General features: G+C 45.8%; 1 protein-coding gene and 1 pseudogene across 3 annotated transcripts in view; both read left to right on the forward strand.

Moving 5' to 3' along the window:
- Positions 1-354: 354 nt before the first annotated feature.
- LHFPL3 (LHFPL tetraspan subfamily member 3) overlaps positions 355-25,716 on the forward strand; it is a 477,206-nt gene continuing 451,844 nt past the window's right edge. For 2 of the 3 annotated variants that reach the window (XM_019487478.2, XM_019487479.2), the window contains exon 1: positions 355-927. In XM_019487478.2, the coding sequence (XP_019343023.1) occupies positions 489-927 (439 nt within the window). In that variant the 5' untranslated portion in view covers positions 355-488. The remainder of the gene's footprint in view (positions 928-25,716) is intronic. The other variant, XM_019487477.2, reaches the window with a different exon arrangement.
- LOC109283193 (methyltransferase-like protein 17, mitochondrial) lies at positions 12,112-13,083 on the forward strand (annotated as a pseudogene).

A 25,716-nucleotide genomic window follows, 5' to 3' on the forward strand; every position in this document is an offset into this window, starting at 1 on the left:
GGAGAAGGAGGCCTCGAGTCCGGGGGTGCACCTAGACTCCTGGGGTCCCCGGTGGGGGGGGACACTTTTGGTATGGGTCTGCCCTTCGCCAGAGATAATGGCAACAACAATCATTCTTTCCACCATTTGTGGGCACCGCTGCCACTGGCGCAGCCTGGCGGGCCTGCCCCAGCCCCTGTGCGGGGACACGAGGGTGGCAGTGCGGGCGGGCGGGAGCCCGAGCCCGAGCCCGAGCCCCAGCCCCAGCCCCAGCCCCAGCCCCGCCCGCCGAGGAGCCCGGGCCGCGGTTGCGCAGCAGAGGGAGGCGGCAGCGCTGGCAGCCCCGCGCGGGGGGGTCGCACTTGCCGCCCTCGGCAGCGGCGGCGGCAGCGGCGGCGCGGGCCGGGCGGGTGCCTGCTGCCGGCGGGGGATGCTCCCCCCGAGAGGCGGCGGCGGCGGCGGCTGCGGGCGATGCTGAGGCTGTGAAGCGGCGGCGGGGCCCGGCCAGGATGCCCGGAGCGGCGGCGGCGGCGGCGGGCGCGGCGATGCTGCCGGCGCAGGAGGCGGCCAAGCTGTACCACACCAACTACGTGCGCAACTCGCGGGCCATCGGCGTGCTCTGGGCCATCTTCACCATCTGCTTCGCCATCGTCAACGTGGTGTGCTTCATCCAGCCCTACTGGATCGGCGACGGCGTGGACACGCCGCAGGCCGGCTACTTCGGGCTCTTCCACTACTGCATCGGCAACGGCTTCTCCCGCGAGCTCACCTGCAGCGGCAGCTTCACGGACTTCTCCAGCCTGCCCGCGGGGGCCTTCAAAGCCGCCTCCTTCTTCATCGGCCTCTCCATGATGCTCATCATCGCCTGCATCGTCTGCTTCATCCTCTTCTTCTTCTGCAACACGGCCACCGTCTACAAGATCTGCGCCTGGATGCAGCTCACCTCGGGTGAGTGAGAGCCGGGCCCGGGCGGGGCGCGGGGGTCCGCCCGCTTCGTCCCCGGAGCGCGGCCGGGGCACCGCGGCCGAGCCCGCCCTCGCCCTCGCCCCGGTGCCGGGGACAAGGAGATCCCCCTGCAGCGGCTGGCTGTGCCCGAGCGGAGCCGCCGGCTGCGTCTGAAGTCCCCCGTGGCGGGCACTGAGTGCCTCCCCGAGGAGAGCGCGGGCGGAGGAAGCGGAGTGGGGCGAGAGAGAAATCCCGGGGATCCCGGGTGTTTCCTCCCTCCCGGCTCGCTAGGCTGCCTCGGCTTTGGGCTCCGTGGAGACGAGCGGGTTGGAGGGCTGGGCTGGGGGATAGGCGCCCTTTGGGGAAAAGGTTAGGCTCAGACGGATGGTTTTCTGGCGGGAGCTAGAGGAGAGGGAGGAACAAGATCCCAAGTGGAGATGGCGATGTCAAGCACTTGGAACAAGGGGAAAAGTTGTTCGTTCTTCAGTAACTTGGGGAGGACGGGAGCATTGCATCTAAGCAAAATCCTGGGAAAGCCCCTGAACCTGAAGACATTTTGCAAGCTGCTTGGAAGCACAAGGCAACTGTTGTCAGAAGGAGTGTGCAGTCGCTCACCCAGTCTGGCACTCGGCTGCATTCACTTCAGTGTCTCAGCTCTGGCTGTTCCCAGTTTTTTGCTCTATGGTTTTACCAGTTTGCAACTTGCCATCTGAAGTTAGAAGGTCTTTGCAGGAATTTCTTGTTCGGAGAGGCTTTTTGAGCTCTTTCCCTTTCTTACGTGCTAGGCTAGCTATACACATATTGTACGTACGCGTAATGGTTATTCTGCTTATCGTGTTTACGTTTTTACACTGCCGTGTGTGTGTTGTTACTTCTGTCTTAATCCCGTAATAGTTTGAGGATGGTGTTGATAGATATGGCCCTGACTTCACATGGACTCCCTCTGCTCTGGGAATCCTCTGTGGCATTAGCCACTCCTCTTCTTATCTTATAAAATGTGTTCAAATATGCTGCTGTTCATTTTATAAATTCATGTTGGTTGGCGTAGGGAAGTACAAGTTGCAGTCTGTTTGCACCAGGGAGGTCTCCTGTGCTGCCCTGATTTGTTTTAAGCAAAGGGCAAGGTGGTGATGGCCTTTGGTCAGGCTCCATTGGAACCTGGCCAGCGCAGGAGCATGACTTGGTGCATCCTCAGCCTGCTTTGGTCCATGTCCTTTTACCACCAGCACATCTCACATTCCACATCCCAAGTAAGCTTTCCAACTGCAAAAACATGGTGCCTCGCTTTATGCCAGCAGAAACTAATCCAAGGAAATTGGGAATGAATTAATCCCTTTAACTGTATTTCTGTGCAAGTGAACACAAATTACTAGAAACCGCTATGTGAATTTTGCTGGTTTGATAAGAATCCAACCAACAGTGTTTGTTTCTCTCAAACTCCGCATGCGTAGAAATGTAGTGCTTTTAACTTGGGTTGTTTTTTCGCACAAAACTGATGTGTAGAAATGTCCACTGTTTTTGGAGGTGGCCTGATTGCCTCCACTGAAGGCAGCAAGGTGGAGTGGGGGTTACCATCAGTTTCAGTGGGAGCATTTCAGAAAATCTTACCCAATATTTTCATTCAGAAAAAATCTCATGAAAATGAATTTATAATTAACCTCGTTGATTGTCTTTTTATTGTTGACTTTCTCTGAAAACCTTGGAAGAACAGTAACAGAGTTCTGAAAGGTTTTGGCACTGCTGTTTGTGTAAACCTAGCTTAATTTAGCTGTTAACTGATGATTTAGATAAGCAGCCTTTAAAAACCTTGTTCAAAATGGAAGAAAACCAACTGGAGATCCCCAGTAGTTTCTCCATGTCACATATTTTCAAGATTTTGTAAGAGCCAGAAATATGTACCATGTAATTGGGGTATACCTAAGGTCTGTCCACCCCCCGCAACAAGTCAGTTTTGATGAGCTCTGACAGTGTTCCTACAAGTTCCTACATCTTGTCTCTGCTATTTCAATGGGTAGAGAGTGTAGATAATTCATCATAAGCTTACAATGTTCTTCTCATAAATAGATGATACAGTAGGTATGATGACCAAACAAACAGAAAAGTATGTATAGGACAGGAAGAACTAAACTTGAAGCAGTTAAACATATATTTCTACCTTAACTTTAGCATACATGAATTCTCAGATAGATCACATGATACTAAAATATAGTGTTAAAACTCTGTAAAAATAGCTCCTATTTTACCTGGAGAATTTTACTTGAATTAAAGCTTCAGGTGAGAGCTTAGGATCTTGGTTTTCCTTTGGGTTGCATGCTGTCCTGTCTGAGGTATTACACTGTAAAAGCAGGATGCTGCTCTTATAAACTGATTTTTTTTTTTATTTGAGCAGGGAAGGTAAAGGATATCTGAAATGTATAGAACATTTCATCAGAAGAGTTTGACAAAAGTTACAAATCATTCTGCAATGTGTAGTTGAAGACCATGTACATTGATTTCATAATTGTTTTCGCTGTTCACACTTTCTGTATTCTTAGCATATGGGCATCAATACTCAATTTTATCTATGGAGAGTCAACTTCAAGAGCCTAAATTTAGCCCCAAGCCTTTCTGATCAGGTTTTGAAAACCATATGTGGAAATGCTTGCACATACAGTTTTCTGCATGTGAAAATGTTAGATTTGCTAAGAGTATGGGCAGGCACAGGCACCTACAAACTTTGCCCCCTCATAAATGAAAACTGCATACATAGTTTTTTAGTTTTTAATAGAGCATGCAAATCGTGCTAGAACCACTCAGATAGAGACCCTTCCTTATATTCCTAATAAGTTAAACACTGGGCTCTTCTTCCTATAAGGCATTTTTCCAAACTCTGGTGATACCATTTTCACATTGCAATGTTGCAAGTACAGGAAAAGAAAAGCAGAGATACCACAAAAAGAAGTACAAATTTATATGGGAATGCCTTCATAGACCAGATAAAGACACCTGAGCTAGCTCTGAATTAAGTACAAGCAGCAGTATAGCTATGTTAGTGTTCCCGTTCCTATGCTAATTTACACTGCTGAGAAACTGGGTATGTTAGCTTGGACAGAGCTCTGGACTAACTCCATCTATTCAGCTTTCAGCACCCAAGCTAGCTTCTCCTGTATATGTGCCCTGTAAGGCTGCAATCATGTAGAATGAATAGCAGTATACAAGCTTTTAAACAGGCTTTCAGTGTGTTTGTTTCAGAATTAAAGAGCCTGATTCTCTTCTGCCTTGCAACTGTGTTAAGTTGCCAGGACCAGGAAATGTACATGCAAGAATTCTTAAAGACTTGGCTATGGAGCTTTCTGAAATTTTGATATTAATATCTGCCAAAATGTAGAATACTTGGCAAATTTCAGAGGACTAGTAAAAAGCTAATGTTGTACCAGTATTTAAAAGGGGTAATCAGAATGATCCAGGAATTATAGGCTGGTTAGTTTGACATTTGGGCAAGATCATAAACAAGCTGAAATGTGATGAAGGAAATATAAGTAATGCCAAAAATCCAAGATTTCATAGAAATAAACTTGAAGCAGTCTTGCGAAACTGAGTATCAATGTGACCACAAGTTTGAGTGAGATAGTGGTATTTTAACAAATAAAATCTACTTTGATTTCTACAAAGCATGTGACATAATCCCCCATGGCAGTGTCATTAAAAACAAATGTACTCTATGAAATAAATGTAACCCTTATCAAACTAATTTAATAACTGGATAACTGATAGATCTCAAAAAGTAATTATTAATGGGGATTAATAATCCAATGGGACATATTTCTAGCAGAGTCCCACAGGCCTACTGTTCATTTTCTCTCTCTCTCTCTCTCTCTCTCTCACTCTCTCTATCTCTCTCTCTCCTTTTAAACCTTGTGTCCTAGAATAAAATATAAAGAACTTTTTTGCTGTGAAAATTGCAGATGATACACAAACTGGTGGAGTAAGGAAACAGTGAAAGTTTGGTTCTACAGAGTGATCTGGATTGCATGATAAACAGGGTTCAGTTGAATAATATGTATGTTAATAAGTCAAATACAGGGTCATATACCTAGTGACCAGCAATGTAGGATCCCATCAGAACTGTAGAAAAGAGATTATATTTTGGGTAAACTGTGACATGGAGAAAACAAAAGTCAAAGGAAATAAGTCACTGACCATGAGCTTTCCATGCAATGCTATAGCTAAGGTAAATAATAAGAAGCAAGAAGAAGGTGGTGTTACCACAGTACACCGCCTCAGTAAGCCCTTTACTGGTGTATCTGCGTTCTTTCACGTTGTCAACATTTTATGGGGGATATTAAAAACTGAAAAGTATTTTTGAAAAGGGAAATGGAGGGGCTACAAAAACGATTTGAAGCCTGAAAAGGGGGACCTATGGTGAGAAAGTAAAGTAACTCAATCTATCTAGTATATCCAAAGGAAGGTTAAGAGGTATCACAGACTGCAAGTATATGCCTGGAGGAAGAGATTTCTGAAAGTTAAAAGGACTCTCCAATCTACCTGCTAAAGACCTAACAAGATCCAGTGAATGGAAGTGAAGGCTAGTCATAGGGTGCCATAGAGGGTAACTACATAACAGTGAGGATAGTTGAGACAATTTACCAAAGGGTGTGGTGTGTTCTCTTTAGCTCAAAGTCTTGACATAAAAATTGCATGTCTTTTCCTAGAAAGTATGCTCTAGCTCAGTCAATGAGTGCTTGGTATAGAAACCATGGGATGAAACTATTGCCTGTGTTGGCTAAAAGCCAGGCTGCCTGATCAGAGTGATGCTTTCCAGTTTTAAAATGCATGGCTGGAAGTGGATGTATGATGTTATCAAATGTGAATTTTGCACTTAACCATGCATTTGACACCTTTGCACTCTCTCTGGAAAGGTGAAATGAGTTCACAAGACTTAAGACAGAGGACAGTCGGGTCGAAACATCCAGAAGATTTTAATAGTGCTTCAGGGCTGATGATTTCACTAATCACATTAAATTCCTCCTCACCAGGGTGAGCTTGCTGAGCTTTTCAGTTTGTATTGTGAAGTAGTAGGCTGTAACTGTTTTGAGGAAAAGTGTGACGTTTGTCAGACTGCAGCAGAATCAGTGCAGTCTCTCTGTATTGGTTGTGTCAGATCCTGAAGTCCTGAAGAATTGGTTAGGGGAGCTGTGCATTAATGGGGCTTCCTGTAGCCCAAGAGACTGGGACAATTAGAAGGTAACTGGTGGAAGTAAGGACGGAGCTAGCACAGCTACATCTTTTCTCCAGGAAAGGGTGAGCTGAGCAATTGCAGGAGCTGCTGAAGACTTGCTTTTGCACTAATGGTGCTAGTGTGACCTTGCTCCTGTTCAGTGCTGGAGGATTTAGGCCCTTCACATCCAGCAAAAATCCTCAGCACACAGTTCATCTATTTGTACAAGGATAAGGCTATGACTCCCTTGCTGTCTTTTTATTGCTATTGCATTAATTAAGATGTACATTTACATTAATTTAGATCCATTTGTTTGTAAATTATTTATTGAGGGGGCTGTGATGCGCTGTATAGATGGAAGGGGGTGGGAATAAATAGCTAGTGGCTGTTATTTAGGAAAAGCAAGGGGAAACAGAGCTGATTGTGCAGTGTTCCTCAGCTTTCAGGCTGGTGACTCCTTATTCAAATAAAAATTGTTTCTGACCTGTATTTTTACAATAAAGATATCAGTTAAAAATCTATAACTTGTGTGTGTGAGAAGTTGATGGAGAGTGCTTGACCCTGGAGGTCCTGTGTTATTAAGTGTGGGCAAGCAAGATATATATTGCTTAAAATGTTCAGCATCTTACAACCTTCTGATTATCATCCAGGCACAGCCTAGGGAACATGCCAAACTGGTTGAGAAGTGCCAAGATAGTGGATCAGGGCGGCAAAATGTGATGGTGCATGAAGCTGTGTATTCAGTTTAAGTAATGGTTCCATTTATCGGATTGGTGTGGGAAGGGGAATCATTGTATGAGGGAAGGAAAAAGAAACCTGAAAGAGCGTGTAAAAAAGAGGCTATCCACTATCGGCAAAGTATGTTCTTATTCATCCCAGATGAACAAATAAAATCAGTGGTGGAGAGTTCAAAAGCCCTCGGTCTTGGTGTATGCCTGCTTCCGCTGAAACCTGTGGGACCTGTTCTGTTGACTTGACACAGGCACTGGCCATTGCTGAGCACTGAAAAAATCCATCTACAAGGTGTAATTAAGAAAGTATCTATGTAGGAAAGTGAAGTAAGGATGAGGAGTAGAATGGCAAGACTAGATCTGGTAGAATGTATTTAATCAAACAGCAGTAGGTGACTTTGGAATTTCAAGACTTTATACCTGTTTAGAAGTGAATATTTTTAGCCCTCTGGTATAAATAGCCCTAGTTTTGATACCATAAAAGATAAAGGTAGAAAGCATATTGGGACTGAAATTATGAAGCATGATCAAGCAGTATGGACTCAGTATTTGAAAACTAAGATGAATCAACTGTGAAGAATGACAGGGTTACAGCAATGAGAGATTGCAAAGAAATGAAAGCATGTTTTTTGCTTGGGAATGGGGAAAAGGGTGGGGTGAGGGGTGAGGCGGGGCAGGGAGGCATAGGCATGAGAAGACCTAAAGTTTGAAAGGTCTGCAGAATTTGATAACACCCGTTGTTATCGGCATTGTTATAAGTTTTGTGGCAGCATGACAGAGTGGATAGTTAGAATATATACCACTGTGTGGAGCAGTGAGAAAATCCCAATTACTAGGAAAGAGAAAATTACTGCTAGAATCTGTTAAGACAGCCAATATAATAGACTCTGAGATCTGTCTGTTCTAAGAAAGATATTATCCATTTTCATGTTTGGCAGACTGAGATGCACAAGACTTGAAACAAGTTGGTCTTAGAATGAGAAGGTCATATATAACAGGAGAAAGGGTTGCTTTATTTTCTCCTGTAGAAGCCAGATGCGAATTTCTGAATTTCATTGATTTTAAAGAGTGTCAGATAGCCTCTGTGGAGAGTCTTTCTGACACAAGCACATCATGTGCTATTTTAGAGGAGATTATTCATACCAGTAATTGAGCCTGAATCAGAAAGAAAGGACTACAGAATAAATGGTTTTAAGACACATTATGATAAACAGCTGATAAAATGCCATATTCCATTTTGCTGGTTATGTGTTGGACAGCATAAGTATGTGGGAAAACTAGACAGGCATCCTGACTTACAAGGTCAAGCAAAAATGTACTGGTTTAGGATGTTTATAATATATCACTAGTAAAACCTTGAGATTTTTTGTTGTCATAGGGCCAAAAACTATGTACCTTACTTGCAGGAATAAGGTAAGTGAGCCTACGTGAGTAACATGAGCAGAATTTGGCTTCTAATCGTGTGCCTCTGACAGCTGCATGCAGAGGTTCTGTTCTATTACACTGTACTTTGCTTTCATGATGAACCATACGCACTATGAATATGTAAACAAAATGGAAATAGGTCCTTCAGCTTCAGAGATATGGGGAGGAGATGAACTGAAAGGTGCATATTGTTTTGCTCCTCCTTCCTTCCCCATCCCATTTTGCCTGCAATGAGAGACCTGCAGGGAATCTGTAGGTCTCCTGCTGTCATGAAACCCTCACCCCCCAAGGACCCTCCCCAGGGAAAGAGGGCAGGGAGAGTCCTGGCAGCACATGCTCCAAGGGTTCAGCTGATATGGAAGGCATATGGAGAAAAATCCAGAATGGTTCCTTGCCTGAGGAAAGTGATTCACAGAACTGGGGATAGAAGCCTAGGTTTCCTATACAGTCAATAAGAAGAGTTAGGTGTCTCCAGAGGGCATGTCAGGGAGTCCAGATGCAGATCAGAAAGCTACCTGCTGGATGCATTAAAGACAGGGATGTGTCAAACTCCTACCTCTCCTGTCCACTGCAGCACCCTGTTTAGAGGGTAAAAACCTAACTAATAGGGTGGGAGGTGATGGTGCTGCCTACCTTCCGCATCAGTAAGTCTCGAACAGGGTGCTGCAGTTGAGATCCTTTTAAGGAGCCACAGGATACTGCACAGTATTAGCAATGTTAGGTGTACAAACACCTACCTACACATGATCCACAAGATAAATCCAGAGATTTCAAATTGAAATCCAGAGTGTCAAAAAAATTCTGACCTGTTGTGGTCTTTCTGAGTTCTTAGCAACAGCAGAATTTTCTGCGGTCAGAAACAAGTGAAATCCAAAGTTGCCATCTTTTGAGGGTTAAGTCTAATGGGGGATGCCTTGAGTCTGAAAAGATTGAGAACCACTGCTCTATGTAATAGTTGAATGGCTAGCATACTCATCCAGGAAATGGGAGCCTAGATTTCTAGAGCTTCCTCAGCCTGAGGAGGATCTCCTACCTCTCAGAAGACTGCCCTATACAATAGTTTGGCAGAGGGCACCATTCACCTCTCCTGTTGAAACTGGGCCAGTGGTCAGACAAGTGCAAGAGTTATTGGGCCAGAAGCAGATCAAGATTCTCTTGGTAGGAGGAAAGCCGGAGGTTCTTGGCTAGACAGTCTTACCTCTCCACTCAGGGTCAGACTGATCATCTTATTTGGGGTCAGAAAGGAATTTTACCCCCTGGTCAAGTTGGTATGGAGTGTGGAGGGGCAGGGTGTGTCCTGCCTGTGATCTCTAAATGTATATTGACAACATTTTATAGAAGCAGGATATTGGCTGCCATGGTGCCTCTGCTTACCTGTGACAGGTTAGGGTGTTGGGTCTATGTTGTGTTAGGGTTAAGGGTAGTCTTATTTAGTGTTTAGGTTATGGTTGTATGGGATGGTTTGGTTAGGGCTGATCCTACCTCGGGCTACAGGTTGGACTAGATGACCTGTGGGGGTCCCTTCCAGCCCTTCTTCTCTATGACTCTAAGAAAGAAAGAACAAGATTCTGTTGGCTGGTACTTAGGGCATTCCCCAGGTGTGGGGCAGAGCGTTCTGGCTTCTGGCCTGTGCTACTTGGACTATTTATTAGGGGTGCACTGATAAAGATTTTTTTGGCTGATGCTGATGGTCGATTATTGATTAGCCATATTGGCCAGTACCAATCTGATTGCTGATATGCAGCCCAGCAGCTTGGAGAGCAGCATCCGACTGGTAAGTCTGTGAGGGGAAGAGACACGGTGGAGACTGATCAAAGCCCCCTCAATGAGGGAAGGAGTGGGACTGGGGTTGGGGCAGGCACTGCCCAGCCTGGGTGGGGTAGGGGCAGGATGGAGCCGGCGGCTCATTTGGGGAACACGGGGCAGGGGAGGGAGGGCTCCTGTCACTGTGGGCATTCGTGGAGGAGGCATGGAGGGCCATGTGCCCCCCTGATCTGCGCGCAGGTTGAGGGTGGACTGCCAGCTGTGCATTCGGGGCCAGGGCTGCACCAGCCTCTTCCCAGCAGCTGTGCTTGTGCTGGGAGGTGATGCTACGTGGGGACTAGAGCCACCGTGAAATTTGCCATAACACCTCCCTCTCCCCACCCCGATAGGCCTCCCTCCCAGCACTACTGCTGCCCACCCCACCCCACCTGGCTCAAGTGCAGCTCTGGCCCCAAGCATGCAGCAGCAGCCCACCCTCACCCTGTGCATGTGCCCCCCACTGGAAGGGGGGCACATGCCCCTCATGCCTTTCCTGGGGTGCGCACAGTGGTATGAGCTGCCCTCCCCCTTCACCCTCCCACAACTCCTGGATGAGCTGCTGGCTCCATCCCACACCCTGTCCCTGCCTCTGCCCCAGATTTAGCCCCACTCCCTCCCTTACCGCAGGGGCCTCGATCTGCCCACCCATGCTCTTTCCCCCTCACAGACTTACCGGCCAGACACTGCTCTCAAGCTGCCAGGCTGCATTCCTGGCCGCGTACATGCTGTGGCTGCACCCATGCACATAGCATTTATCAGCAACATTTTTGGCCACATCAGCCAAAAAAAGCCGATTGCTGATAATGTCAATTTTCCTTTTATCAGTGCCAATATGATATGGACTGATGTATCAGTGCAACTCTACTATTTACGTATAAACCTTTCTGCCAGGCCCTGCTAGCAGTACATGGGCCAGGTCTGAATTTGGGGGGGGGGTGGACTTGAGCCCCCACCTGGAAACTTGGGAAAATGTCACCTTTACTGGGAGTCCTAGGAGAAAAATATCCCCACTCTCAAGCAATTTTGGATACTGAAATGAATATAAAACTTTATTAAGGGTAAAGAAGGAAATTGCTAAACCGTATCAAACATAACAGCTATAAAATACCCCAACTATTTAACTACATCTCACAATATTAAATACCTCAAATATTAAACTCCTTAGACTATTAAACTTTCAGAGTTTTTGGTCACTTTTGTTTTTTAACTGCAGACTCCCCTCCGTGCGAGTTGCTCCCTTGCCCAGTTCAGAGTGGGGGAAGAGGAGTTTCTTCTCAGGTCACTGGGGAAGATTTTGTGTCACTGCTTGCCCCCCTCCCCCCCCCCCCCCTTTAGGAAGCACTGCATGGGATTGCTGCTGCTCTGGGTCTCTACCACCTCTTGCCACTCTCTGGATTGCCACCCTGCGACTGTGACAGTACTGCTGGGAGTTGCTGCTGCTGGGGAAACTGTATTCTCACCACTTGGGGACTGCTGTGTGAGCTCCCCTTAGGATTCAGCTCTGGGTCTCACTGGGGTGGCAGCTTCAGACTGACTGCATTGGTGTTGTCCAAGCTGGTGGCCTCCATGGCAACTGGGTGGCTGTAAGAGGGGTGGAGGGAGCTCTGGGTGCCGTGGTCCCACTGAGGCCCTTTGCTACTATGGTCCCCAGGGTCATCCAGGTGGACAGTTCTTCCAACTTCCTGGGCAACACCCCCCACTGGCACCCCATGGGGATCCTGCGTTGCAAGAGAGTCTGGCTTCCAGCTGAGGGGGTGGAGGCAGCTCAGCTGATGGTGGAAAATATTACCATGCAGGACATGAAGAATCATGTGGAGGCCCTCACTAACTGCTTGTGGAGCTGGAAGCACCCTATTGAGACTGCTGATCTGAGGAGAGGAGGAGAGCACAGCAATTGGAGCAGCGTCTGAGGGAGAAGGTGGTTTAGCCCTCCTCATCAGACACACCAGCTCTCCTGAATGTGGCAGAGGTGAGTGAAGAGGACGAGAAGGTGAAGAGAAGCTGCAGAGGAAGGTGCTTTGAAATACTACTTACCACTGGGAGGCACTGAGGTAAACTGAGGAGCCAGAGTCTTGTATATGTGGCAGCTTGGCTGTCTGAAGGATTCACCGCCGTCTTCCACAGACTCTTCCATGAGGTATATTATCAGGTCCCAGACTTTGCCGCCCCCCTGCACCTAGTTGGATTCTGCCTCTGGGCCTGGCTCTGTCAGCTGGGCAGCATGCAGCTGACGGGGCAAGAGCTTTCATGAGTATACATGTGTGGACAGGTCAGCCCCCCATGCTCTCCCTCGCTGGACATCTGCTTCAAGGTGGCTCCGGTTCCCAGGCATTCAGCATCTCAGCTGTGTATTTCTGACAGTTCCTCCCTGTCTCGCCCAAGTTGAAGCTTGACCTTGTGGTCTCTGCTTTCTCTCTGAATGAATTGCCCATGCTGATTGAGTGGATGGAGGCTATCCAGACACCATTGAGGAAGATGGACGACTTGGTGTTGGTTGAGAATGGCACTAAGGAAGGGCACCAGATGCTTATGAAGGTATGAGGAGTTGTTCTGAATGGTGGGGACAAGGTGGTTCATGACCACAAGAGGCTCATGTCTTTTCTCCAGGTCTTCACTGTCTGCCCTGTCCCCACCTCTCACCAGAGAAGTCTTTGCCCTGCAGTTACATGCAGGCCTATCAACCCCTTCCCTTCAATTGGAACCGGTAGCTGAAGAAGGAGACATTCTCCTTCTTGATCCCTATGCTGTGGGTCCAGGGATGCCAAAGAGCTCTGGCCTTGCACAACCCAGCCAGTTCTGTGCTGTCCCTGCCAAATCTACTGCCAGCTGTGCTGTAGTGACGAGACTCTCCAGTACATAGTCAGCACCACATGCAAACATGGCAAGGACCTGTACCACTGTGCCTGGCTCAGCCACTGGGGACACTGGCTATCTGTTATGATTGCCTCAGAGGAGATGTCACTGGGAGATGATGGGAGTGCCCACATGGAGGATCAAGACTGAGCTGGCTTTGTTGCACCAGATAGTCCCCTCCCCTGGATCGACTCCATGCCATGGTAGACTGCGGAGAATGCCGCAGTGCAGAGGAGCGTGGCCGCTGGCATTCTGTTTTCTACACATAACGTTCTTGCTTTCCCTGCCGGTCTGCCTTTCCCTGTTTCCTTTTGCTACCTCAGTCCGTCTGTCCCTTTTGTGTTCTGTCTATCCATACCCCAGTTTTCCTTTGGGTTACCACCAGGGATCCAGGTTTTCCGTTTCCCTCAGAAAAATGGAAAAAACTGAGGATTTTCCCCTTTGTCCAAGAAAAATGCGAATTCTTCATTCTAATAGAGAAATGCATGGATTTTGCTCTTTTGCAAATAGCTTTCTGCAGGCTGGCAGAGTTGCAGCCTGCAAGGGGCTGGGGAGTGGGAGGAGGGCAGTCAGGCAGGGGGCATCATGTGCACGTACATGCATATGGCCACCAGGCAGTCTGGAGAGAGCTCTCTTGGGTAAGTCGGGGGGGGGGGGCAGTATTGGGCCCCCCATACAAAGGGAGGGATGGAGTTGGGCAGGGTTGGGACTGGGGCTGCTGCCCAGCTGGGTGGTGCGTGGGGCTTGGTACCCAAGGTCACAATGGGCAGCCACAGGGCTCCAGGCTGCTTATCTGGGGGATAGGGGTGGGGCCAGCTCCCTGCCACTGCGTCCACTCCTGGGGGGGCAGGGCAGGGAGGATCCATGCCCCCAGATCTGTGTGTGGGGTGGGGGTGGCCTGCCCACTCTGGGATCAGACTCCCTGCCCCACTGCCATCCCCTGGGGCCTCCCCAGCCCAGCGGGTGGGATCCAGCATGGCAGGGCAGAGTGGGGCCTCATGAGGAAGTTCACTGCCACCACTGTGAGCCCCACGCTTCCCTGGCAATGTATCCCCTGCCTACGCAGCAGCTGTGGGGTTGGTGGTGTGGGATTGTGCCCCCACTGCTCCAGGGCTGGCAGGGGGTGTATTGCCAGGCCAGTGCGGGGCTCTTAGTGGTGGCAATGAGCTTCCTTGTATGGCCACACTTTGCTCTGCTCTGCTGTGCCAGGTCCTGCCTGTGGGGGTGCAGAGCCCCGGGGTAGGGCAGCAGGGCGGGGAGCCTGAGTCTTCAGCGAGCAGCCTGCACTCGCCCCTGGCTCACATACAGTTCTGGGGGCATGGGTTCCTCCTACCCCACAGGAGTGCATGCAGTGTCAGGGAGCACCCCGCCCTCTCCCACCTTGCTCTCACTCCCCACAGACTCCACTTTGGCCATGCTTTCCATGGGGAGGGGAGCCAGGCTTTCTGCTTGGGCTGCAGCAGCTGCTTCCTCCTGCGGGTGACAGCAGGGGGCAGGGGGCTGTGAGCCCAGGTCCTTCATTCCATAGCCCTGGCAGCTGGGGGCAACCTCCAGGGGGGCTGGTGGGGGACAGGGGGCTGGGGGGCTGTGGGGTGTAGTGCAGGGTACCAGCAGGGCTGGGGGAGTGTGGGTGGGGAGTGAGGGGCAGCAGCAGAACCAGGGGGCCAGAGGACCTGCATCCTGGCTAAGGATCAGATTTTTATCCATGATAAAAAGCCCAAAATCAAATACCAAAATTCATAGGTACTTGGAATTTATTTTACTGTAGTGACTAAGGCACTGGTAGGCTTCCAGGTTGCTTTAAAATTGTAAATATATCAGTAAAACATTGTGTTCAATTAGTACCTCTATATATGGCAACATTTCATTTTAATTGCAGATTGTTGGGGCAGTTTAAACAGAGAATTTGCAATATTTTTATTGGAGAATTTGCAATTTTTTTAATCAGGGAAAACCAGGATCCCTGGTGACCACCTCCCACTCCCTTGTGCCATTCCTACCCTTGATGCTTATCATCCCTGTGATTTTCTTCCATTTGTCTCCCCCATTTTTTTATTCTCATGTGTTTCTCTCCTAATTTCTTTCAGTTGTGGGCCAGTATTGAATCTAATTCTCCCTGTGTCCCCACTGTCTTCATGCAGCTAGGAAAAGGGACCACTGATGGCTTGACTACAGCTGCAGGAGCAGAACGCCTGAGTTCCCTTTTTCACCAGGCAGATTTCTGCTCTTGGCTTGTGCTACGCTATCTAATAAACAGTTCAGTAGTGAGGATTTACCAGCTTCAGTGGAAATGCCTTCAAAGGATGACTCTGGTTTGGAGTGTCCTTGGGCTCTTCAGGCTCCTCAGTCACTACCTTTAAGCTGTTCCTTCTCCACGTACCTTACCTGCACCTCAGGGGCTGTGCTGCTCTCATTGCCATCCCTCTCCCCACCCCGCTACCCAACTGTCTCCTGACTGTCATGGAACCGTCTCGTCCCCCACAACTGTCTCTTGGGTACAAATCAGGGTCTAGGCACACACAAGCTCCTAAACTTTTTAATCTGCCTACCAGATAGAAGCATACAAATCCACAGTGGAACAGAGCTCTAGTACCACAGCACATGATTAAAAACACATACAGACCAATTGATATACATATTTATATATATAATTAGAGGTGCACCGATACATTGGTCCATATTGTATCAGCATCAATAAAAGGAAAATTAACATTATTGGCAATTAGTTTTGTTTGGCCTATGTGACCGATAATGTCGCCAATAAATGCCATGTGCATACACACAGCTGCAGCATGCATGTGGCCAGGAGTGTAGCCCGGCAACTTGGAGAGCAGCGTCCGGCTGGTCAGTCTGTTTGCGGGGATGAATATTGGCCAATATGGCTGGTCAGTAATCAGCCATCGATATCAGCCCCCAAAATCTTTATTAATGCACCGCTATATATAATATATATCAATATTATATATAATATATTTTTGTATTTATATACAGATATCTATATCTATATCTAGATATGGATAGTTCTAGATGTATCTATCTATCTGGCCTATCTATCTGTATGCATGTATGTCTGTATGTTAGAAACAGAAACAAATCCCGTGCTCTGTTTAGGACAAGGTGTTTCAGGCTCTGTCTTCTCTGGGGAATTAATTTACCTCAGCCTAACTACTACATTTTTCAGTATTAATGTCCCTGAACACTACACAATGGACCTTCACTAGGAAGGCTTATAGTGTAACTTTCCAAAGAGTGAATTCCAGCTTTTTAGATTAATTCCCTGAGACAGAGATTATGGTCTAGATCTTTCAGCAAAACAAGAATTCATCATTCTTATTGCTTTATTTTTCCTCTAAAGAAAATTAATTATTACTTGGCTGCTGGTTCTTAATATTTCTCCTTCAGATTACTAGGTAAAAATATGTTGTAAAGTTAGTCAAAAAATGGCATTCACTGGTAAGTATGAATATAACACCACAATAATATGATTTCTCAAATTTGGTAGCTAAAAGTCCGCCCTCACAGGCCTTTCTTTCTCTGTATTGGGGGTGGGGGGGAGGGCTCTAGTTTTTAAATGGAAGAGAGTTCTAAGCAAGTCTTTTTCACTAAGAGAAATCTGTTGTTTAGTGCTGGATGGACTTACTTTGCAAGACTTTGCTGGGTGAATACACCTTGGCTAGTGTCCCCAGCTTCTGGGCTATGTTAAACAAGACCTGGATGATGGTTATCTTGAGGAAGACCAGATTTCCTACTTGATAACATCTTATTTGGCAAGCCCTCTTTTCCAAAGCCACCTTTTATTGCTTGTTCTAGAAATAGTAGCTACCTGCAGAGCAATGTTACAGTAGGGAGTCTCCTTCCCAGAAGGCAAGATTTTTTACAAAGTTTACACTCCCTTTTCGGTGTCTGAATATGAGCTGACTTCATGGAAGTTTGGTCATTAGTGACTTTTTGACTTCCAGGTGCCATGTCCTGCCTTCTCAAATTCCTCTTAACAGCAGTCCAAACTGCTACTGGCTTGCCAATCATGAGTGTTTGAATTTAAGATGCAAGAAATTTCTATTAAAAACAGATTCTTTAAGAAGTGCAAGGTCAATTGCTAGATCACCAGAATTCTTTTCAAGCTAATATCCAGAAGCTGGAACATCACCAGTTGTCAGGCAGATGTCCTTGTAGTCTCATCAGCTTTCAGAACCAATTTATGAGGAACAGCAAGACTAGATGACTGCTCTTCTTTATTCTATTTCAGTCTACCCTGTTTCTTTTATCATGCTCATTACTCCACTTTGAGTACATTCTAGAGTTAAAAATAAAGAAAGTGACCAACATCTGTCAGTCTGTCAAGTGGAGCTCCTTATTTTTCCTCCTACTCTTCCTCTCCATTCTCGCCTTGCCTTCTGACAGAAAAAAAGCCATTATGTTGCTTCATTCCTTGGGAAACAGTATAATGGTGTCACAGGCAACAACTGCTGCATTAAGATGCATTATAGCTGCTTTTCTCACCTGCAATTCCCATCTAAACTGTGATGTTTCATTCTCTTCAAAATTAATCTTTATTGAAGATAAAAATACTGTTGATTGTATAAGACTAAAAGGAGATAGAAAAAGAATCTTTAAAATCTGGTTTGAAAAATAAAGCTTCAGAATTTGTAAGCAATTTGTAAGCAAATCCTACAAAAAAATCTTTGGCATGAGATTGCTATGCACGTTTCCTTAGGAAGAAGGTGGCCCTTGTTATCTTTGAGTTAGTATCCATAGCAGCCTGACATTACAAAATAATTACGTTATCTTACTAAATGGCAGAACTAAGAGGTAACTAATCCTTTCAACTTGCTGACATTCAGTTTTACCATTGGCCCTGATTTTGTGTGAATAGGTTTGTATTGCATATACTGTACAATGCAGAAGACACAGGTGCTAGGGCTGTGTGAAACAGCACCATTTTGTTTCAACTTCTGTTTCGAAGGGACAGCGTTTCGTTTCAGTGTTTTCTTTTGTTTCGAAGGTGTTTCACTGTTTCGACACATTTTGACGTTTTGCCCATAGGCTATAATGGGGAATCATGAAAATGTCTATAATTTTGTCATTTCCAGCCTGATTTGGATGAAAATTGCAGGGATGGTAGCGCCTTCAGAGGGCATGAAGCGTGCCAAGTCTCAAGGAGATGGGTGCAGAGGTTACTGGAAAACTGTACCTCAAACAGTTGAAAGGAAAACTCATATCACTTGCCAGCAGTGGTAGCCTCCTGCATGCAGATCTGGGGCCTGCACCACTGGGAGGGCTGTGGGGCTGTGGTGGACTCCTCCTGGGGGTGCAGGCCTCTGGATCTGTGAGTGGGATGACAGGCGGCGGCTGCTGCCGCCTGGGGCCAGCAGCAGCAACAGCCTTCCTGGTGATGGGTGCGGGCTGTGCCCAGCACCGGTCCCAGGTGGCAGTGGCAGCCTCCTGTCATCCCGCACGCAGATCTGGGGGCCCGCACCCCCAGGAGGGCTCCAGGGCTATGCTGGACTCCTCTCAGAGGGTGAGGGGCCCCGGATCTGTGTGGAGGATGACAGCAGGTTGCCACTGCCAGCTGGGACTGGTGCTGAAGCCAAGCAAGCCCAGCTTCGAAACTAGAAACATTTTGATAGTTCCAAAACATTTTGAGTGCCCTTGTTTTGTTTTGAAGCTGTTTTGAAGCCTTTTGTTTCATTTCGATTTCGCTGTTTCAAGCTCAGAACGTGTCAAAACAGCTTCAAAACGAAACACTCGGCAAAATTTTGCACAGCCCTAACAGGTACCTGACCCTGCCATCCTTGCTCAGGCAAAATTTAAGGTTTACCTGAGTAAGGACTGCAGCACTGAGTTTCAGGTAGGTGGTTTTTTATTATTATTTTTTATTTATTATTATTCTGTGGGGTGTTTGAGAGATAATGGAACTCTTTTACAAGGGTAGGAAGGTAGTTAATGGATAAAACAACTTGAGAGCAAAAAGAAGGCACATACTGAATCAGAAATTAAATGGACTCCAAATTTCTTATCTTTAAAATTTCAAATACACAATGTACAGCCATGAAGCTGGGGTGCCAATTATGTATAAGCACTAGAGAGAATTTTCTCATGTTTTATATGTCCAATGTGAGATCCTAGTGCTATTGAAATTGGTGGAAAAAGTGTCATTAACTTACATGGGGCTACAATATCCTCCTGGTATTTAAAATAGGTAAATTCCAACAACATTTACTGATTCTTAAATTTGTGGGAACTTTAAAGAGTTGCACAAAAGTTGCAGTAGAGGTAAATTTGGTTGGTTTAGGTGTATGTTTCCATACCTTAATGCACTGCATTTCTGTTGAGTTTAATCTTACCTCTGTATTGGGTTTATAATGCTTAGTTTGGGAATAATCGTGGTGTTCCTACTTTATCCTAAATTGCTGATGTGCATTGTCTTAGCTCCATCTTAACATTTTTTTTTGTCTGGGATTAAAATAAAGCCAGCACCTTCAAGCCATGAATCTGTGGAGTTTGTAAAGAAATTTGAATTGGTTGATACTTCATGGAGATTACTGGGTATTTGTATGAAGAATTGCTAACAGAAGCTGTCACAATTTATTGTTTCCAATTATCATAGTTGTAACAAGTCAAGTACTAATTGGTAAAGTAAATGTCTCAGTTGTCTACTGCGTTTTAGTGATATTTCTTGGACAAGAACAGATGTGGAAAGTAATGCATGCAGAACATCACAATTTTCTTGAAATTTTTAATATTTTATGTGAAATTTATGTACATTTTATTTATGTTCCTTAGTGCCTTGTTGTTTAATTCTGTGTGTTTGGGAGAAATTCTGGTAAATTATTCATTTATTTATTAATATAGGACTTTATAGAGTGGGAACAGATATTATAAGTAAGTGGATTATATTGTGGTCTTTCAGTTCTTTACAGAGTATGTTTAGTGCTGGAAATGCCTGATCTCCAGAGCCTGCTGGAGTCAATGTAAAGATGCCCATTTTATTTCAGTAGTCTTTGGATGACACTCCAATTCTGTTCAGCAATGTGCCTAAAAAAAGTCCACTGAAGTCAAACTTAAGCTTAAGTGCTTGCTGAATAGAGGCTCAGGAAGGTGTCCTCTCAAATTTCAGAAGGATGCAAATGATCTGGTTTATCTTTGCTCACCAGTAGCTTTTTCACCATTTCAGCAAATAACAACTATGGGGGTAGCAGATCTGTTCCAAACAACAATTGAAAAAGAAGGTTCATTTCTTAGGGTCCCAGTTCAGGAATACTCAGTAACTCTGTTCATATAAATACTCCCATTGGTATCCATACCATACAATATTATAGTAGCTATTAATTCCCATATTGTATGACATTTTATCGAAATCTCACTATGTGGTTGTAATGCACTACATCCTGCTGTATCACCAAATGAAATACAGCATGACTCCACAGTTAATACAATAGGAGAAAATTCATCTTTATGATGTAAATGTAAAGCCATCATTGCACAATCAATTTTACATGCTTTAACAGGCTGCACTGCATAGAAGTTCATTTGGTATGTAACTCGTTGCTAGTGTGTAGCCAAATTAGGATATAATGACGTACAATATGGTGGGAGTTAATAGATACTATAGTACTATGGGTTACAATAAAAGTGTAGCATTAGTAAAATGATTTGATTAGTCTGTAGCCAATACACCAGATCCTTACATGCAGTAAAATGCACAGATAGGTATTATGTAACAAAGTCTGTTGTAGGAACTGCACTCTGCAGCAAATTACAGAGGGAGGCCACAGTGTAAAACTGAGTACAGTATCACTCTTTAGAGAGTACAATGACATGCAAGTCTGGAAGCATAGTATCAGGTATGTCACTAAACTAAAGTCTAGTAAAAGATAATTGCCACCTATCCCTGTTGGTTAGAAAGGAAAGCATGCAAATTAACATCTATCCAATGCCCATTTAAAAGTTGACCCTTGATTAATGACAGAGCAAGTGGCTTGTTACTGATTTACTAATTTCTCTTGTACACTTCACCTCATTTAGAAACAAAACAAAGCAGACAAACAACCCTCCCCAGCTATAGCCTCCTAGCTTTGCAAGTCTCTAAAATTACAAGAAAACATGTTTCTTTCACTGTTCCCCTTCTCTTCTGCCGTCCCCTCCCCTTCCATTGCATTTTGTGCTTTCTACTGAGTAGAGTGCCTATCTGAATGGTAAACTCTGTGGGACAGAAGTTATATTTTATTTTATGTTTCAATAGAACTGAGAACAACTGAGCCCTGATTCTAAGGCTAAGTACAGACAGTCAGAAAACCTGAGGCTGAATTGATTCAATCGTCGCAGGTTAGTTTAAGCTATGCAGATTGAACCAATAAGCAAATGAACAGACATTCATTTTTGATTCCAGAAATACAGCCACATGCCTGCAATGGCTCAGGCCAGAAGCGGGGGGTGCTAGAGCTGGAGCAGACAGCTGGACCAAGGCAAGCTCAACCATTCTGTGAGGCGGGGCTTGTAGGAGAGGTGCAAGGCATCCTGGATTGTTGGGTGACTGTGAGTAACTTGAAGCTGGAGGGGATCTGGGACAGAAGTTCAATACCGATTTAACTTCAGTCAGTTAAGTCTGATACTACATCCATCCAGGTTTATCTTAAACCAGTTTTAGGCATTTTGAAAGGGGTTTATGGGCACTGAACTTCTGTTGTGTTGCAGATTTGAACTGGTTTCTGATCACTTATACTAGTTTATGTGTAATTTCTGTCCCTAGCCTGTCTGTGGCCCCTAGCCTCTACTGCAGTGCACATTATGGTAATAATATTTAATGATCAAGAATTATATTTTACTGGTGTCTAAATGGCCATTTTCATGAAGTTACCTGATTGTGCATATGAATGTAGGTCTGCCATCTGATGCGGGAAAAGCAATCTTGCCTCTCTGCCACAGTGTCCCTGTATGCAACGTGAGAATAATGATACATCCTTTTAAAAGTACTACATAGGTGTCAGGGATTATTGTTAGTATTAAAAGAATGTAAAGGTTTTTCAGACAGATTACTGGTCATGTTTAAGAGGATACATTCCAGACACTTATACAAATTTTGAACCTCTTAGACAACATTTGACAAAATAACATACAACTTTAGAACATTAAATGCATAAGGACTCACTGTGATATGTGTGGTTAAATGTTGATTTTTTTACAGTGGCCACCAAGGGGTGTTAAGCAAGGAGGCACTGGATGTCTACCAGAATCCAGCCAAAGCATCGTTTCATCAGAAGTTAAGCTGATTACTAAATAGCACAAGGGAGATCTATTGATTTAATATACCATATTTTCTTTCATGCAGTATGCCTCCAAATAAGATATGCACCTTGTTTCTAAAAAGCAGAATGAAGGGAAAAAAAAGATGTTTCCTTGAAAATACTGGTAAGTATTAATAACTAATTAACAGCTTTTGCACCACGAGCCTCTGTAGGGGAAAAGAGAAAGTGTCCGCAGCTAGCAGCTAGGGAACCTTTTTACTTTGTTCCCCCCACACCGCCCCCAGCACAGGCAGAAACTACTATTACCATATTTCCTTATTTATAATACACACCCAAATTTCCAGCAGCTAAATTTTGAAAAAAGGTTTGTGCTGTACACAAGAAAATGTGGTATTTTAGTTGCATCTTAAAGTCTCCTAATTAAGTTTGTTATATAATAAGATCCACTAAGGTGAAGGGAAAAGCAGAGGAACTATCCCAGTCTGAATAAGATTGGTCCTATTGTTCTTGCCACAGCAATCAGTGTAACCAGTGAGAAACTATAATTTTCTTGAATGGGAGAAAACAAACATATTTATGACTGTACATCATAATGGGCACCATCTGTAGTATGATAAATAAGGGCACACATATATAAACATACTGGGTTCTTAGTTAAGACAACATATTCTATATGTTTATTTCTGCATTAATGAGGGACTCGGTTCTGTTGTGATATCTGTCACAGTGCAGGCATGGCATTTCAGTATCAAATTTTGAGAGCAAAAGTCATGGACATTATTTAAGGCTTTCACTCTGTACGTGAAGTATGTTTCTGATGTCACAAAGTTGGTCTCGGTAGGCTTTTTTCCATTGATAATAGGACTTGAATGACCTGATGACACTCCAAGGTTCAGTGTTCATCAAGATTACATAGCCGGAAACATCAATTTAGCAACTCAAGTAATGTGGCCATGATCCTCAGCGCGACAGGCTCAAGGAGGAGTGCCATGAAATGTTGAAAAGTGATTGATGGCTCCAAGAAGTTTAGACTAGCAGTTGGCAACCTGGACCTGAATGAGCCAGCTTGGGTGGGCACTAGGACCCATCTGACACTGCTTGTCCCTGCTGCAGGATGGAGAAAGTTCCTGCTGTCTCTGCTTTTCCCTGCCATGGATCAGAGAAGCCCCCACTGGTAAACATTGCCAAAGCCCACATCTGTGAGCCAAATTCAATGGCTCCACTAGCCCATAAGCCACAAGTTGCCAACCTCTGCTTTAGACCATTTACTTTGTCACACGGGTACTCTGCAGATAGTTGTACCCTTTTTTTGGTTTTGTTTATTTTCTTACAAAAACTGTCATACCTGCAGCATATCCAGATATATATCACATGGCTCACTTACTCTTCATACCAGTGAGAAGCAGGACAGTAATCCTCTAAATCTAAACAAATAACTGGTTCTTGAAAACTTTTTTTCCAGCATTGCCTTTGAATTGTTGTATGGTTGGTTTTCTATCACTGAGAACTGCTGCAGGGAACAGATGTGCTATTGTCACCTGGGAAGTAACCAAAGGTATTCAGGTACGTGTTGAGACCATCCATCTGTCTATTCCATCTCAGAGGAAAGGCAGCAAGAGGGCACAGCAGCCCCCCTGGCTCTCCAGGGACCTAGCAGACCTCCTGAGGCTAAAAAGAAAGGCCTACAAAGGATGGAGGATGGGAGTCACCTCCAAGGAGGATTATTCTGCACTGGTCCGGTCCTGTAGGGAGCAGACCAGGAAAGCCAAGGCTGCAACTGAACTCCAGCTAGCTTTGAGCATCAAGGACAATAAAAAGTCCTTTTTCAGATATGTGGGGAGCCGGAGGAAAAGCAGGGGCAACGTTGGACCCCTGCTGAACCAGATGGTGCAACTGACAACTGACGCCCAGGAAAAAGCCAACCTATTAAATAGGTACTTTGCGTCGGTCTTTCATCAGCCCCATGGGACGCCCGTGCCCGCTACAGGGCCGGGAAGTCCGGGTGAGGGTGATCCACTGCCCTCCATTAATGCTGACTTTGTGAAGGAACATCTTGAGAAGCTGGATACCTTCAAGTCAGCCGGCCCTGACAATCTTCACCCCAGGGTACTCAAGGAGCTGGCGAGCATCATAGCCCAGCCTCTAGCGCGGATCTTTGAAAACTCTTGGCGCTCTGGTGTAGTGCCCAAAGACTGGAAGAAGGCTAACGTGGTGCCTATCTTCAAGAAAGGGAGGAAAGTGGATCCAGCTAACTATAGGCCCATCAGCCTGACTTCTATCCCGGGGAAGATCTTCGAAAAGTTTATTAAGGAGGCCATCCTTAATGGACTGGCCGACGCCAACATCTTAAGGGATAGCCAGCACGGGTTTGTTGCGGGTAGGTCTTGCTTGACCAATCTCATTTCCTTCTACGACCAAGTGACCTATCACCTGGACAAGGGAGATGAGATTGATGTCATATATCTTGACTTCAAAAAAGCCTTCAACCTGGTGTCCCATGATCGTCTCTTGGAGAAACTGGCCAATTGTCGCCTTGGGTCCCCCACGATCCACTGGCTGGAAAATTGGCTCCGGGGTCGGACCCAGAGGGTAGTAATTGATGGAAGTCACTCATCGTGGTGTCCTGTGACCAGTGGGGTCCCCCAAGGCTCTGTCCTTGGACCCATACTGTTCAACATCTTCATTAATGATATGGACACTGGAGTCAGAAGCGGACTGGCCAAGTTCGCCAATGACACCAAACTTTGGGGCAAAGCATCCACACCAGAAGACAGGCGGGTGATCCAGGCTGACCTGGACAGGCTCAGCAAGTGGGCGGATGAGAATCTGATGGTGTTCAACGCCGATAAATGCAAGGTTCTCCACCTTGGGAAAAAAAACCCGCAGCATCCTTATAGGCTCGGCAGTGCTATGTTGGTTAGCACTATGGAAGAAAGAGACTTGGGGGTCATCATTGACCACAAGATGAACATGAGCCTGCAGTGCGATGCTGCGGCTAGTAAAGCGACCAAAACGCTGGCTTGCATCCATAGATGCTTCTCAAGCAAATCCCGGGACGTCATTCTCCCCCTGTACTCGGCCTTAGTGAGGCCGCAGCTGGAGTACTGCATCCAGTTTTGGGCTCCACAATTCAAAAAGGATGTGGAGAAGCTTGAGAGAGTCCAGAGAAGAGCCACGCACATGATCAGGGGTCAGGGAAGCAGACCCTACGATGACAGGCTGAGAGCCCTGGGGCTCTTTAGCCTGGAAAAGCGCAGGCTCAGGGGTGATCTGATGGCCACCTACAAGTTTATCAGGGGTGACCACCAGTATCTAGGGGAACGTTTGTTCACCAGAGCGCCCCAAGGGATGACGAGGACGAATGGTCACAAAGTACTACAAGATCGTTTCAGGCTGGACATAAGGAAGAATTTCTTTACTGTCCGAGCCCCCAAGGTCTGGAACAGCCTGCCACCGGAGGTTGTTCAAGCGCCTTCATTGAACACCTTCAAGATGAAACTGGATGCTTATCTTGCTGGGATCCTATGACCCCAGCTGA

The sequence above is a fragment of the Alligator mississippiensis genome, chromosome 4 (genome assembly GCF_030867095.1).
Source record: "Alligator mississippiensis isolate rAllMis1 chromosome 4, rAllMis1, whole genome shotgun sequence".
Lineage (NCBI taxonomy): Eukaryota > Metazoa > Chordata > Crocodylia > Alligatoridae > Alligator > Alligator mississippiensis.